The sequence below is a fragment of the Lissotriton vulgaris genome, chromosome 4_1, assembly GCF_964263255.1.
Source record: "Lissotriton vulgaris chromosome 4_1, aLisVul1.2, whole genome shotgun sequence".
Lineage (NCBI taxonomy): Eukaryota > Metazoa > Chordata > Amphibia > Caudata > Salamandridae > Lissotriton > Lissotriton vulgaris.
In genome coordinates, this window is record NC_141691.1 from 100220135 (window position 1) to 100237548 (window position 17414).

The following is a 17414-nucleotide window of genomic DNA, read 5'->3' on the forward strand; positions in this document are numbered from 1 at the left end:
ATTTAATAGTACATTACAATAATCTAGGTCCCTTTTTAACTGCTCTATCAATTGTCTTTTTACATGTCTCACCTAATTTTTTTAACATTTTTTAAATTAAAATACTTACCGCCTGATTCATCAAGCTTTTTTGCGCTCGCAAAGGGCCAGATTCTGAGAATCTGGCCCTTTGCGAGAGCGATTTTTGCATTTGGGATTCAGCATCCCAAATGTAAAAATCGCTAATTGCGATCTCGCAATTTTGCGAGGAATTACATTTAAGGAATCTTTATTTGAGATTCCTTAAATGCAATTCATCATCCTATTTTTTTTTGCGAATTCGCAATTTCTAGTCGCAATTTACCGCGAGGTAAGACTTTGTGGTAAATTGCGAAAACTCAGAAAAATGCATTTACATGCATTTTTCTGAGTTGCATGTTACACACACACATGTCCTTTGGACATGTGTGTGTGCAACACCTGTGTAAAATTTCATTTGAGGGGTGCTACAGGGTGTCCTGTGGACACCCCTGGCACCCTTCAAATCGCTATCCTATTTGCGATTAGCAAATTGCTAATCGCAAATAAGGAATACTCCCCATTCATTCCTATGGGCCTTTTGGCCCATAGGAATGAATGGGGAGTTATTCCTTATTTGCGATTAGCAATTAGCTAATCGCAAATAAGGAATTGTAAGGAATCGCATTTTTTTTGCATATTCCTACATGAATCCCGTTTTGCGAGTCCTTAATAGCGATTCGCTATGAATCGCTATTAGGGCCTCGCAAAACGGGAGCATGATGAATCAGGCGGTTAGAGTATTAATGTGATTAAATGTATGATATGGATGAAATGTTTTTACATTTTAATGTGCTTTTATGGTCTTTTTACAAATACCGAATAAAGCTATCTTTGAATTGAATTGAATTGATAGTGACCCTGGACATTTGCCGCTGTGCCTGGGAGTCAGACTTGGAGATCTGGCTACTCATTTGACACTGCAGCTGTGCATTGAAGGCTGTGTCAGGGCCGTTCAAGCAACGCATGGGTGTTTGAGGCTGTACCAGGGACTGTGTGTGAGCATATGGCACTAGCGTCTGTGCATTTCAAACTATGCATGAGCATATCTTTTTTGTACTTGGGCATGAATAACAGTATTTGGTCCTTTGAGCCTAAATGTGAGTATATGGGTGGGTACTTGGGCATATGGCGACTGTGTTATGGGTTTGTCTATGTATGCATCTACATGTGATGGCTCCCCAATTGGTATACAGCATCTGCTCCATAGTCAACCAAAAAAGGCTTGCATTCTTTGGTAACATTTCGTGTTCTTACATTACTCTTTCACATACTGGTGTGTATTCAGATTTAGTGATTTCACTTCCTGTGATATCACTAAAGTCAAAAGTTAAGAGGCTTCACTTTCAGCGATGTATTGGACTTAAAGGTTGTTAAATTTCACATTATGTGATTTCATCTGGGATCACCAGAAAAAACTGTACAGGGCATCAGAGAACCATCTCATGGACTTTGGCCAAAGGTACATAAGTAAATGTCTCATGGGGGCTTTATACAAATATGTAGGAGTGATATTTTCCACTCTGAAGAAACCAATTAAAATTGAATATTAATCGCTAAAAGGATTTCTTTACCCTATTTCTTGCAACATTCATCTGTGTCTAATCCATATTGTATATAAATGATTAACATTATGCACATTTACCAACGCAATTATATATCAAAAACATGTTCATATTGAAGATATACAAATATTTGTTCAGATTCACAACACGCTAGAAATATTTAAGGGAGAAATACAACTATCACTCTGAAACTCCTCACAAACTCAGCACTTTGGGCCCGATGTAGGTAATTTTGAAATTCCGAATTCTTAATACCGAATTTTAGCGATCGGGTACTAAGAAATCGGATTTTCAGATGTAGGTAAGAATTCGGTATTTTTTACTGAATCCTTAATATTCGGTATTACCGAATCGTTAATTGGGATTCAGTAATAACGAATACCTACCCCTTCATTCCTATGGGCTTGGAGGCCCATAGGAATGAATATGAAGACATTCGGTATTACCGATTTGGTAATACCGGGAGGTATTTCAAGGGTGCCAGGGTGTCCATCACCCCTGAAATGTGCATGTGTGCACATGTGGCACTCATCCATGCCCTAGGGGCATGGATGTGTGCCACATGGCACTTCAAAAAGAGCAAGAAAGTGCTTTTTTAAAGGAATTCAGTAATTTACCACCAACTTGAGGTTGGTGGAAATGGCCGATTCCTTAAGGCCCAAAAGCACTCTTTTATGTGCTTTCTACATTGCATTTAAGGAATCTGTGTTTTTGATTCCTTAAATGCAAGGCCAATAAGGAATCGGTATTAAGGAATCGGTAGTTACCGATTCCTTATTACCGATTCCTTCCCTACATCAGGAAGGACTAAATACTGGTCGTAATGGTGAAATTTACTGAATTTCACCGTTACCGACCGGTATTTGGGCCACCGACATCGGGCCCTTTATTCGTGAAAACAAATTAGCGAATCTCCCTAACCATACAATATTTTGAGATTCCAGAAGTCACTATAAGAGTTTCAAGGTGAAGCAGATGTTCAAATTGGCGTTGTGCGTTTTACCTTCACTGCTCTCTGTATTAGCAAGTGACAGAGTCATTTTTTTCAAATCTCAGTCATTTAGGACAAACTGAATGATGCTTAGCATTGCTTCACTGGGGCTGTTCTTGTTGACACTGGCTTTGCAGCTCCTACATTGAACAGTACAATTCACTTTACATCAAAAGGTTTTCTCTGCGATTTGGAAAATTGGAAGTGTCAACTATTTGTTTGTTAATCCGAACCCATGCAGCAGGTATTTTATTATGATAGTCCCTGCTGGGGCCTATACAGCAGCAAAAGCCCCTCTATCTGAGTTATAGGTGCTAGCGGCAGATGAGGCTCTATGAAGAGGTACAGGGCCTTTAGAAACATGTCTGGCTCGAGGAAGACGGGCTATAATGCTATTAGAACATTCAACCCACCAAGGGCAGCAAGTGAAACAGGGAGAAAGACACATTGGAATTTTCAGAAGAAAGTCTATACCAGCTATTAGAACACTGGAACATTGGAAGCTCCATTGAAAACAATGGAGTGCCCCAGGCTTATAATGGCTGGTATTAGCCCAGAGCTTCAACATTCCAATGTTTCTTTGTTCATAGCTCTGACTGTAAACAAAGGCTTCAGGGAGCCTGAGGGGATTCCAATCCCCTCACGCTCCCATAAGGCTTTGTTTTTTTTTTGTTAGAATATTCAGCCCTCTAGTGGCAGAATGTTCTAATAGCCTTATAGCCTTTCGTAGCTGGGCTATACTGGCTATTAAAGCCCCTCTCCCTTGTTAAAGGCCCTCGCCTTCGGCTCGGGTCTTTAACGCTGGAGTGGGCCTTTAATATAGCCTTAAAGCCCGCCATAGCGGGCTATACCGGCTATTAAAGGCCCGCTGAATCGTTAACGGCCCGAGCTGAAGGCGAGGGACTTTAAGGAAACAGCGGGACTTTAATATAGCCTTATAGCCCGCCATAGAGGGCTATACCGGCTATTAAAGGCCCTCTCCAGCGTTAAAGGCCCGGAGCCGAAGGCGAGGGCCTTTAACAAGGGAGAGGGACTTTAATAGCCGGTATAGCCCATCTACGAAGGGCTATAAGGCTATTAGAACATTCTGTCACTAGAGGACAGAATGTTTTAACAAAAAAAACAAAGCCTTTTGGGAGCGTGAGGGGATTGGAATCCCCTCAGGTTTCCTGAAGCCTTTGTTCACAGCCAGAGCTGTGAACAAAGAAACATTGGAATGTTGGAGCTCCAGGCTTATACCAGCCATTATAAGCCCAGAGCACTCCATTGTTTTCAATGGAGCTCCCAACATTCCAATGTTCTAATAGCCGGTATAGCCCTGCTACGAAGGGCTATAAGGCTATTAGAACATTCTGCCACTATAGAGCAGAATGTTCTAACAAATTAAACAAAGGGTTCTCGAAGCTCGAGAGGATATAAATCCCCTCGAACTTCGAGAAGCCTTTGTAGAACATTGGAATGTTGCTCTGCGGGCCTTTACCGGCCCGTAGAAGCAGGGAGCACTCCATTGTCTGCAATGGAGCTCCCAACATTCCAATGTTCTAATAGCCAGTATAGCCCTCTACGGCGGGCTATAAGGCTATATTATTGGCCATCCACCACTCATTAATTTCAATAGAGTTCACAATATTCCAGTGTTCTAATATCTAAATATGCTTTCAAAATGTGCAGTTAAATTTTGAAAAAAGTATGGTTTAGTAATCCATTACTTCTAAGACTTAATGTAAATGTCCTTGATAATTTTCTAAGATGTATTTTGGCTCGTTCCCCTGTTTGTTCAGGAATGTGGCTATGGTGAAGGAGGTGATGCCAAGTGTGTGGCTTGCAGCAGTCGGAGGTATAAGAAGGATTGGGGCCACCACCGCTGCATTTCCTGCCTCCTTTGCAACCTGATTAACCGCAGCCAGAGGTCAAACTGCACAGCCCAGGCAGATGCCATCTGTGGGGAGTGCCTACCTGGGTAAGACATCATCATTTGTTACAGGACTGTCCTCCCGCTATACTGGGGAAAGTAGGGCTCAACATGTGAAAAGGTAGGGGCTTCAGCTGGGCTTCCGCTGTCATAAATAGTGATATATAAATTGCAAGCACACCTAATGGATTCAGATTAGGATGCATCATAACATATTTGGATATTTATTACATTTGAGTGTTTGTAAAGCTCAGTGGTAATTCGGCTGGCTGAATGTTTGCTGACAGTGCTTTATTACGTGTACAAGAGAGGGTTGACCCAGGTGTCTAGGTGTCTGCTTCCATAGGATTCCTCTTTGTTCCACATTCAGGGCCATATTTATGAAATGAGATTTATGAAGCCAGGCAAGGCCAATTTGCGCGACCCTGAGTGGCTTCATAAATCTGGAGTAACGCAGCGCGACTCGCCGTTCTCCCATGGTTTTTTGACACATTCCCAAATTTACCAAAAGTAGTAGACCTAGGAATGCACCAAAAAGATACGGCTTCTCAGGGGAGGCGTAATGAGGAGAAATATCTTTATATCCTCGTTTTTCCTCTTCCTACGCATGCTGCATTCTGCAGCACACATAAAAAGAGGAATATGCCTCTCTGGATTGTTTTTGTGCAGGAAATGTCCCTTTCTGCACAAAAACAATCCTCCTTACAACGGGTCCGATTCACAGAACTAACTTAAGACAAAATCCTAAACTTACTACAATTTTGGTATTCACAGAAAGCACTTACTCATTTTGGTATTCACAGAAGGCACTTACTCATTTCGGTGTTCGCAGAAGTTAGGAGTCCTAACTTTAGGACTCCTAAATGCCTCCTGTGAATACCGAAAGTCTTAAAGTTAGGATTTTTCTCAGTTTAGAAGTCCTAAAGTTAGGAGTCCTAACGTTACTACTCCTAAACTGATAAAAATACTAACTTTAAGACTTTCGGTATTCACAGAAGGCATTTGGGAGTCCTAAAGTTAGGAGTCCTAACTTCTGTGAATAACGAAATGAGTAAGTGCCTTCTGTGAATTCCAAAATGGTAGAAAGTTTAGGTTTTTGTCTTAAGTTAGCTCTGTGAATCGGGCCCCACGCTGGCACCCTTGCAACATCATGCAGGGGTGCCTTTGTTTATGCTAGGCAGCCAACATGGCGTCAGTGCAGGCACAAAGGCAGGAATGCGGTGTATTCGTTTGAATACAGTGCAATCCTGCCCTTTCCTTGTCACGCCAGCACAACACGGTGACTTGCTGCACTGCGTGACTTTTTTGTAAATATGCTCCTCAGCGTGACGGCCTTATCAAGGGGATACAGACAAGAGTCTGTCACCTGCCTTGAATCTTTCATAACAAACCTGCATGATCATGGACTGTTGCTGGGAACTAAATGCAGCTGGGAGACAGACACGAGTGAGAACGTAATGTGGTAAACCCCGGTTGTAGTCGAAATGGAAATGTCAATTTGTAACCTCTGTGAAACTGTGGGAAATGTTGGAAACCCACAAGTTGATGAGATTCCTCAGCTAAAATTGATCCCGTAATCTCCAATCATTATATAGAAATCTCCTGAGAGAAACTTGCACCCCTTATTTAATCTTTAAATCTACTCATTGTCAATCACAAACACATCTTAAACTACTTTAATAAACAGGTTGGTTTTTAAAAGAAAAACGACCCTAATATCAATATTTTCCTAAAAACTGCATTATGTCTCCTTGCCTTAAAAATGCTATAAAAAATCCAATGTTAAAAATCGTTCATTCGAGCCCTTGCTTAAAATCTTGTAATAAAATAGACTCATCTCTAAAACCCTTTGCTCAGCCAGGCAAACCCAGAAATCTAGTAATATTAATTTCAATTCTTCATTAAATCTTACAACCTGCTAGACTTCAGTTAACCAGGTTTCTGGGCAGGCAGCCGCAAGGAACCGCAATCGGTGATGAGCGGAAGGCTTGCATGGAATATTGGATTGCAGCGTCTAACTCTACTCGCTCTACGAGATACTCTTAACAACATAGTCCATATTTTCTTAATTAAATGCATATGTTTAACATCAATTGCACCACCCTTTCTCAGATCTACTCCTCCTTACTTGATCGACCACAAGAAGTAAAACTCAATACCTTTATAGGTCCACCTACAGATAGTCCAGGGTAGCCCAGGCCCTCAGGATTGCACCTGTTCTACTTGCTGGGCACAATAAACCTCTGGCCAAAGGTCATGAATTAAATTCCCAGCACTTTGCAGATACCTCCTTGCTGTTCTTTAGAGTGATTGTGGATACAAAACTCTAAAGAGAGTAGCACATCAATAGGGATTTGGATAAAGAAAATTGGATATGGTTTAGCTAATAAAAATCAAAAATTCTACTAATTAATGAAAATAAAGCAATAGACCTTTCCATCTCTTCTTCAGAATTAATCTTGATACGAACATGAGAGTAATATCTACTGCAACGTTACCCTTTATTCTTAAAAGACCCTAGATCTTAGGGCAAACCCATTTTCATCATTTGTGCTACTTGTGTGACAAAAAAATGAGGCATGTACATTATATCTCAATTGATATCAAAGAGCGACTTATGCATCAAATCAGTAATGAAAGGGATTTATTGTGAAACTATAAGCATTCTAACCGGTAAAATGACATGTATAATAGAAACTGTAAAAATCCTAGGGCTTGAATGACTTCCTTTAAAAAAATTAAGTTGTCATTAGGAAAATGGAACAAAGTGATTTGCCTTAAGCGTTCTTGCATTTTTCACGTTTGAATTGTGTAAAACATAAAAATCTTACAATAAGTGAACAAAACAAAAATAGTGTGAAATTAGTCTGCTCCATGTTTTGCACCGAGCTCAGCCTACAGCAAATACTAAAACGCTGCTTTGGCATTTGTTCTACCTTGTCTTTAAGCCCCAGGTGAGGTTTCTATGACATTCCTCGTGTGATGCCACTCTGTGCTTCACTGCAGTCTAGCGTGCACACGCATGGCAGGAAGCCAGTGTATTAGTTCCTCAGTGTGTGCTTCTTTGAAGCAGCTCTTGGCTGATGCTGATACTGATGCTTTTCTCTGTGTGTTTATGTTTTGCAGATTCTACAGCAAGACTCGGATTGGCGGAGTAAAGGAGCAGGAGTGTATCCCATGCACGTCCCTGACATCTCCTGCGGAGATACAGTGTAGGTTTCTTTCACTTCCGCTTTGAAAGGGGCAGGGCACTAGTCGGGGGTACACGCGGGTGGACAGTGTCCAGCCCACCTTTTTCACAGGGTGGACGCCGTCCACCCTGCCAAGAAGTTAGGCCCCACTGAAAAATAGGCTGAATTCGTCCTGGTGTAATTTGCAAACACACTATCAGCAGTGCCTGCAAGTTGTCTGCTTTATGATCGCAACAAGGTGCAGTGGGGTGGGGGGGGGGCTTTCTTAGTTCAGACTCCTACTGGGCAGAATCTGAGGGGTCATCAGGCCTCCTTTTGTTCCAGCCAGGAGCCTCACACCTAGATGCCAATGAAGCCGAGGGGAACAAAAGCTCACATCTTATTAGAACTTCACACATACTTAAGAAAGACAACTTTTCACTTTGTTCAGTCCCTGTTTAGGAGATAGGCATACACTGTAAGAATGTCAGATGCATTGGTCTTTCCCTGTATTTACACAAAATAAATGTAATGAGGAGGCATTGAAATAATTATTTTTTTTTGTAAAGCACTATGGGTAGCGGAAGTTTACACTGACAAAAGACAACATTGTTTTATGTGTAGCTTTCAAAAGTGTGAATCTTCTGCCTACATCAGGAAGGTTTACCTGTGTACTTGAAATGTGCTCCAATGTAATTACGACAGACCTGCTAAACATATATGTGAGGTCTTAAGATCAGATGTCACTTTTTATGTTGCCACTTCCTGTGATTTCAGTATTTCTTCATTTTCCACATCTTCAGACCAGGAGCCATGTTCTGTACATGACAGTGTTTCTTCCTTTACCACATCTTCAGACCAAGAGCCATGTTCTGTACATGACAGTATTTCTTCTCTTTCCATATATTCCGACCAGGAGCCGTGCTCTGTACATGACAGTATTTCTTCCTTTTCCACGATCCTGTCTAGATTTACTTCAACATGTATATTTAACTCAGGTGCAAGGTGGCAGATTTGGATAAAGGGAGATAGTCTATTAGATGACCACCTCCAAATAAGAACACACATGGTCTTCATTGTTAAAGGTCCATAGCTCCTTGGGTTAATGCGCCTGCTTCAGAAGTATTTGTGAATCCAGAGGGTGGGTTTTAGTTGGGATGGAGCCTACTAATCTGTGTTTAATCCGAGCATTAAACAAGCACAATTGTGCAAAATGGTGACCTTTATTATTACAGTGCTCAGTACCAAGTGGAGGTAAATCGTGATAGTATTATTTCTGTTACTAGTAAAACTATGGCATCTCTATTATTATTAATATATTTATTATTATTAGTAGTAGCAGTAACAGTGATAGTAGCGGTATTACTATTATTAGTAGCAGCATTAGTCATAGTAGTAGTATTAGAGGTATTAGTAATAGTAGAAGTAGTAGTAGCAATATTAGTAGCAGCAGTAATAGTAGTAATAGTAGCAGTTCAGTAGTAGTAACAGTGATAGTAGTAGTAGTACTATTAGTAGTAGTAGCAGTATTAGTCATAGTAGTAGCAGTATTAGTAATAGTAGCATTAGTAGTAGCAATATTAGTAGTAGTAGTAGCAGTGCTGTAGTAGTAGCAGTATTATTATATCACTGGTGCTATCTAGACTCGACTATGGCAATGCCACCCTCACTGGTACAACAACATCTCAGCTAGCTCCCCTCAAAACTACTCTCAACGCAGCAGCTAGATTGGTCACTGGACTCAAGAAATTTGACGACATCTCACCAGCGCTCAGAGAACTAAAGTGGCTCCCAGTCGAATTTTGTGCCAGTTTCAGAACTGCCTGCCTCACACACAAAGCCCTGCACACAGGAAAACCTGAGTATTTGGCTGCTAAACTCAAGAGGGATGGTCAGACAAGGAACCTCAGGAGCTCCAGCACCCTACTAGTAATCACTATGAAAACACGCAAACAAAAAACTGCCGCACAGTCCTTCACCGGAAACATGCCCAAAATCTGGTACGCCATCCCAGTCGATATCAGGATTATCTCATCCTTCACAAAATTCAAAAAACACCTAAAAGTTCTTTTCTTCAAATGCTCCCTCCAGAATGGATAGCCGCCATCTAAATGCAAATACCTGCTCGTCGTCTCTCCCAGTCATTGTAGCTCTAGGACTTACCTCCTACCTGCCATTGGACCCCTAACTGCTCCTCCCTGTCATCTCTCCCAGACATTGTAGCTCTAGGACTTTCCTCCTCCCTGCTTTTTGACCCCTAACTGCTCTTCCCGTCCACCTAAGTGGTCCAACCCCAAGACAACGTGCACTCTATGAGGTTATCTTAGGACTCACGGATTACCTCAATGCTGCTCAGCACACTTGGACTTCCGAACCTATATGTAGAATACTGCTTTATTGTATACACCCCAAGACAACGTGCACTCTATGAGGGTACTTCAGGACTCACATACAACCTCAACGCTTCTCAGTACTCGCAGACTTTCCGAACCTATATGTAGAATACTGCTTATTGTATGAATCTTGCTCAAAAACTGTTCTGAAGCGCTCTGATACCCTCGGTTCAGGCTAGCGCTATATAAAACTCCTTAATAAATAAATAAAGAAATAGTATTAGTAGTAGCAGTATTTGTAGTAGCAACAATAGTAGTAACAGGACTGCAGTAGTGGCAGTATTAGCAGAATTAGCAGTAGTAGTATCAGTAATAGGAGTAGGGGTGACAGATCTTGGGCAGGCAGGAAGGGGCGCAGACACTTCCCCATGGACTGTCTCCCATCCCGCACATGAAATTGATGAGGAGGGATGGCTGTATAGGAAGTTGTAATTGAAAACAGCAGTATCCAGGCAATCACAAATAGCATCAAACTGGCAAAAAAGCACACACAATGTAGTGCAAAAGTATAAGAACACAAGTAAAAGAAAGCAAGATAACCATTAATAATAATCACATATAAAATTTAATACCATGGATACAAATTGATAAAAATTATTGCATTATTAATAATACGGTAAAAAATAACATTAAGAGAAGACAGATAAACTAATCTTTTTGTCGTAACAGACAGGGTGGGAACAGTAATGGCTCCCACGGCTGATAGTTCGGGTAGCACCAGTCTTATAGGAAGTTGTACCATGAATCATCTCACCCCTTCCAGTCATACACCTTACCAATAATTCCTCTCCCTTCTGCTCTTCCTCCATACGTGCTGCTTCACTTGCCTGGCTCCACCTTTCATTCCTTCAGTCTGACAGTGGTGACGGGGACAGGGCGCATACCCGCCAAGTTTTCAGTTTTCTTATGTGTGACATTTCCATGGTTTAGTGTACTTAGGAGTGACACTCCACAGCCAGATGTGCCCTCTACTATTTGTTTTAAGTACAGCATAAATAGTCAGCCTCCATTCAGCCTTTGACACATGCTTAAAACCCATGGCAGTCTCAATATATTCAGAACAAAACTCTGTATCTCTATGAAGCATAGACTTCCTTATGTATACTCAAAGGTGCAGGTAAATTGAAGTCCCTTGAGCCATGCGTACTTCAGTGGATTGAACGCTTGGCGCGCTGGATGGGATTCAACTTTCCTGTCTTTTGAACTCTTCCTTTTTGACCGTTCTTTTTATCTGGCTCCTGAGATGAACAAACTCTTTTATTCTCAAAGTATTTAGAGAAAGCCCTCCTCCTCTTGTGGGACCAGATTGACCAACCAAGATGGCTAATGTTGTTATGTCATCCTACTTCCAAACCTCAAGTGGCGCAAAAGATTTCCGTCAGTGCAGAGAACAAGAGCTTTCACTTGCTCTCCGTGGCTAAGGGGTCTGTTGTTGAAGACTCATGTTTACGCTTTGGATGAACCATTGCTCAGGCTGTGAGTGTCTGGAATCAAGCTTGGTCAAACCTTGTCTCTCCTGCACTGTCCCTTCACTCTCTCAGACCCACCTAAAGTGCAGAGAGTTTGAACGGCCAGAGCAGGTGCTGGTGTATTTTCTCACTATGTGGCAAACTGTAGGGGTGGGCGGAATTTGCGTAGTCGCGCTACGCGAAGCTCTGCGAAATGGTAAAAAATCTCCACGAGCATGCGGAGTTACGCGAACACGCGGAATTGCTTGTTTTGCCCGTTTGCAATGCTATTTTCCTGTTCGTGAACGCTGTTTGCATGCTCAGGTGGAAATATCTTGTGAACACGCATTTTAAAAGCATGAACAAGCAAAATTCTGCGAAGCCGCAAATTGCAGAATTTTGGCCAATTACGCATTCTCAGTGGAAAGCAAAATTACCCAAATTCTGCAAGCGGAACGGAATTTACCGCCCAGGCCTAGCAAACTGTTGAAATTGCCTTTTCTTTCTCTCAGACTCACCAATGCAGAATGTGGCTTTTTCCGTCAGTCTTGACCTTCTGAAGCTTCACATTACTCAGTTCTGTGCTTCTGTTATGCATTGATTGATAGTCCTAATAAGCCATCCTGAGTGGATGACTGCTCTCTATAACAACCTGAACCAAGCTCAAGAATCACAATCACAACTAATCCTGCAAAATGAAAGATCAAGCAACATATGGGTAGAACACAGAGACAAGGGACAAGGATCATGTCAACTGAGTGGAGCACTGATTGCACTCTCCTTCTTAGGTCCCAATTACAAGCTTCTGGAATGGGAATGGGACTGTGACAGACCTGCCAAAGGAAGATTTGTGTGGCTTGTGCAAGGTTTCAAAATGGATCGTCTGCTTTACAGGCAGCCAGTGTGGTCACCCATTCTTACCAGTCAGGCTGCCATATTTTGTATAAATTGCAAATACATCAGCATTTGCCTCTGCAGTAAAAACCATATCTCTAGAAAACAAGGCAAGAACACATTTGAGTGAATGGATGATTTTTAGTTTTCTTCTGTTTTATATATTGTGAAATTGTTGAGGGCATTTTGCATGAGCACAAGATTATGTTGCACAAGATCAGATTTGTTTTTGTTATTTAATAGACCCAGGGTGATTAAGTGATTTGCCCAGAATCACAGGATGGTGAGCCGACACCAGGATTTGAACCTGGTTTCCCAGTTCTAAAGTCAGCAGCTCTGTCTGTTAGGCCACGTTGCCTCCATTATCAAAGTCTAGTAGCAGATGAGGAGAGGAGATCTCTTCATAATGCTTGCATGGTGATGCCTGGATGTAGCACCAGTCTTGACTACGATAATGATAGATCTCCAAGATCTCCCAGAATGCTAACTCTGTGGACGGGATCTGAGCAAAGACCAGAATAACCCGTGTGACATTTCGCTCCTTGAATTGCCTCAAATTAGAAATGTTTATAGGAAGACATGGGTGACTGGTACTTGTGGGTCAAGAGAGGTAAAGTTGGAGACCAAGGAGATGGTGCTATTGGAGTTTAAAGCCCATCAGGCAGCCTGTCTATGTCATACATATGCTTCAATGCGCTGTGGCAGAGTGCAGTAGGGACTCTGTTTTGTGTTTCTGGGGCATATGTATCAAGCCCTTTTCCCGTTTGCAAACAGTCCAATTCTCAGAATCGGCCTGTTTGCGAACGGGAAAAAGCCTTTTGGGATGTATCATCCCGAAAAGGCCCTCGCAAAATAGGGAATGGCAAAATTAGTGATTCCCTATTTTGCGAATACATTTAAGGAATCCTAAATTGTGATTCCTTAAATGCAATGTAGGAAGCACCCAAGTTGTGTGATTTTGGCTTAAGAAATCGCAAATTACCACCAACTTCAAGTTGGTGGTAATTTGCGATTTGTTTGCTCTTTTTCAAAGTGCCATGCGGCGCACATACATGCCCTTAGGGCATGTTTGTGCACCACATGTGCACACATGCATATACAGGGGTGCTACAGGGTGTCCTTTTGACACCCTTGCACCCTTGAAATTGCATTCACAATTTACGAGTACCTAATGGGTACTCGCAAATTGCGAATGTCTTCCCATTCATTCCTATCGGCCTCTAGGCCCATCAGAATGAATTTGAAGGTATTCCTTAATTGCGAATCGCAATTTGCAATTTGCAATTTGCAATTAAGGAATATGTAGGAATCGCAATTATTATTGCGATTCCTCCTTCCATAGCATTTTGCGAGTCCATAATAGCGATTTGCAAAGAATTGCTATTAAGGACTCGCAAAAAGGCTATTTCATACATATGCTCCTCTGACCTTCATATTCTCAGCCAGTCACAAGTCATAGGAAGATGGTCTTTTTTTTGTCTCTATAGGTAACCACAAGGCAGGACCCATGAAGCTTGAAAGCTCAACGCCACCTCCCCCCAACATGACCGCCCTGCTGGTAGGAGCAAGCAGTGCCTTTGCCATGACTGCCCTGGCGCTGGTGATACTGTCCGCGATATACTGCCGGCGATTCTTGAAAAAACAGTGCAGGCGCGGTAAGCAAAGCAGACAACACCCAAAGAGTAGTATGTGTAGATATCACCAAATGAGGTCCTATTGCCACAGTTCACTGGGTGAGGAAGGTATTGGGCGTGCACTGTTCTGTATTTATGAAATATTGGTAAATATACATCTTATAATTGAAATATACAACATGTGAATTCAACAACAATGAGCGAATGAATGAATGAACATGTTCATTGAAAAAGTCTCAAAGATGTGATAGTAATACGTTGACCTTTGGGTTGTAATATATTCTCCCCACACTGCTTCGGTTGAGTTTTCAGTTTTTTAATGCTAATGAGGCAAATGTGCATCTGGTACAGCTGTTTTGTGGTAAAGAAGGTGTTCCAGCAGCTCAGGTTTGATTGATTGTTTTGGAGTGAAGACCCAGTTAATTGCATGGGGTAAGACACCACTGGGGCAGTCCTGTCACAAGTTTTTCATTTTGATTCCATGTATGAACCCTTGTATTTGTTGCTTTATTAACGTCATATTCTTCCTTACATAAAGGAAAGGAAAAATAGATGTTTACAAGGCAGCTCTTTAAACAACATCATGTGAAAATGAAGATACCATTAAGGATAAAATAAAGTATAAACTACAATTTTTTTAATTTGGCAAATAGGTAATCCATTTAAAAGTAATTTCTGCAGTGTAAATTTAGTGTTGGGGATGAGGAGACTATGAATAAGGGTCTTTGAAGGAATAAACATGCAATAGGATTATTTTATGGGTTATTGCATGGCTTGAAGTCTGGGGTAGGTATAGAGTAAAGTTAAATGTTAGTGTTGTGGTTGGGGGAGAATGTGGCCTATCGTTTTGGTAGGAGTTATAGTTAGGTATAAAGTGAAGATGAGTTTCACTCTTAGTAACCTTAGTATTATGGTTGAATTCAGAGTTAAGACGAGGGTTAAGGCTCTTGCTATAGTGATGGTTAAGGTTGGGGTTTTGTGTAGGCCTAGGGATAGGGGACAGGTTTGGGTTATAATCTGTTTTTTTAATATTTGTTTTCTTCGAATTCTCAACGTTTGGTAACATGCATTTCTTTCACAATGGGGTATTCAGAATCAATTTTTAGGACTGTACTATTTCCGGTTGGTAGTCTTCATTATCATACATCCCTTTAAACAGGGTCACGTACAAGCATTTCCCTGGCTAGAAGGAGGGGGTGTATTGAGAATTCAGAGTGGTGACCTGTGTAGGTTTTCCCTACAATACGTTCTCTGATCCTTTACGTTGATCCCTAAATCATCTGGGTAAGTGGTATGCCCTAGTCCTTGTGAATTATTTTCTAGGTCCTTCCAGGGAAGTTCACTTTGGAGTTGCTAAAAGAATGTATTATGTTTGTTTTTCAGCATTTCTGAGTTCCTCAAAGTTGACAGAAGCAAGTGTGACATTTGCAGGCTGCGGGTCCCAACCCAGCAACCACCGTGCCAAGCAGCAGCTTCACAGTCCCTGTGCCTTGGATGGCAATGCCTCAAGCTCCAATCAGCAGACACAAGGTGACGTTATGATGGGCCTTCCCTGCCTCATGCTATCACATCAAACCACTGCATGCTTACTCTTTACAAATGTTCATGGTGGGCTCGGAGAAGCCAGGCCCAATGTACTGAGTGTGAAATTGCTCCTTTTTCTTAGTGTGTGTTAAATCCCTCATGAGAAAAGGAGCGATGCAAGCAGTGCTTAATTTCAGCCAGTGGTTTCCGGTGCTCAGCACTGGCACTTAACACCGGCTCTAATGATAGTCTGCCACGTGGTGACGCTGTTTATCTAATTTAGGGACAAGCACAGCAACAGTTGTTTCTTAATTCAATACCCCTTAAAAGTGACTAATACGTGACTCCCAAGCCAATCATATAACTTTTGGGGCCTGGAATAGTCTGAATTTTCACACTTGGAGGAGTGTGATGCTTAGTAGTTGTGTTGGTACTGTCATTGGCTGTGCTGGCAGGGGCATTGCGTGGTGCATGCTACAGAGGCCTCCTGCTAAGGGCCCTGGTACTTATGAGTTCACAAATTAAGCTCTGCTTGCAAGGAACGTATTTGTGTGCAAAATGCTTATGAGTCACCGGTGGAACATGGTTTCACCATAGTCGAGATCAAAGACATCCAGTTTCATCCTGAATTAACACTTGTGAGTGAAAAAAGACCTTGGTGTATAGGCATAGGGAAAGCAGGAACTACTGGCCATATTATCAAGAAAGGGCGATACATTATCGCCGCTTTTATCGGCAGGAAACTGCCTCTAAAGGGACGATAATGGGCTTGATAATACGCCCTTGTGAATTCCCATAGAAGCCCAGGTTCTGGTGTTAACCTGGCCTTCTATGGGAATTCACAAGGGCATATTATCAAGCCCATTATCGCCGCTTTAGCTGCAGTTTCCTGCCGATAAAAGCGGTGATAATGTATCGCTTCTTCTTGAAAATATGGCCCTACGTGAGGGTCAATAATCGTGAACTAGGCAATTATGTCATGTAACAAAATTGTTGCACACTCCTGGTATGCACCAGGACCCTCTTGGTAGAAGTACACACTTTAAATGACTTACACTGTATTCCACAACTCCATACCTCATAACCTGGAGTATAGCCTGTACTGACATCCAGTTAGTAAAGTACAGGTTAGGGTTCGAGAGTTGGCTCAGATACTAAGGGCCACAAATGCAGTATGTGTCAGCCACAAGGAGATACACTGCATTCCCGACCAGGGGCATCAACAGAGCCACAGTGAACTTTGTGAGCATTCTGGGAGTGGAAGTCATAAAATTCCACATCTGAAATGTACAAAATAATTTTTGGGAATTCTTCATACTCTTGGTATATTGATTTGAGCCTGTATGTGTGTATATAGATGCACATGTGCAGTGTTGTTTTTGCCTGTCTCCTTGTCCTTGTATTATAGGAAAGCCAACAGCAATGTGCACGGTTCACAGCTTTATGCCGCTTAGACTTGAAACACTGTTGCTTGCTTGAGTTGCAAAATATAGGGAGATACGTACAAGCGAATGTCGAAGCTCTGACCTTTACAAAACTTCAGCACACCTGCGTTTCCCCTAGCCCTGATGCAAAAAAGCTGCCTGACGCCAGCGCAGGCACCCTTGCGCCATATTGCAAGGGTGCCTGCGCTGAAGGGGTGATTTTTTATGTACAGGAAGGGACACCTTCCTGCACATAAACAATCTTTAAAGGTGATTTGCTGTTTTTTTGTGTGCTGCATGCAGCACACACAGAGAGAGAAAAATTGGAGGACAAATTAACAATTTCGCCTTATATCACCATTACCTGGCGTTCATTTCTTGTGCTGCCCCATCCTTGTAAAT

General features: G+C 41.9%; 1 protein-coding gene across 2 annotated transcripts in view; it reads left to right on the forward strand.

Moving 5' to 3' along the window:
• Positions 1 to 17414, forward strand: part of LOC147718428 (tumor necrosis factor receptor superfamily member 27-like) — a 170209-nt gene that overhangs the window by 125394 nt on the left and 27401 nt on the right. For both annotated transcript variants that reach the window (XM_086966717.1, XM_086966718.1), the window contains exons 4-7: positions 4395 to 4573; positions 7652 to 7737; positions 13918 to 14085; positions 15448 to 15594. In XM_086966717.1, coding sequence (XP_086822843.1) covers positions 4395 to 4573; positions 7652 to 7737; positions 13918 to 14085; positions 15448 to 15594 — 580 coding nt within the window. The remainder of the gene's footprint in view (positions 1 to 4394; positions 4574 to 7651; positions 7738 to 13917; positions 14086 to 15447; positions 15595 to 17414) is intronic.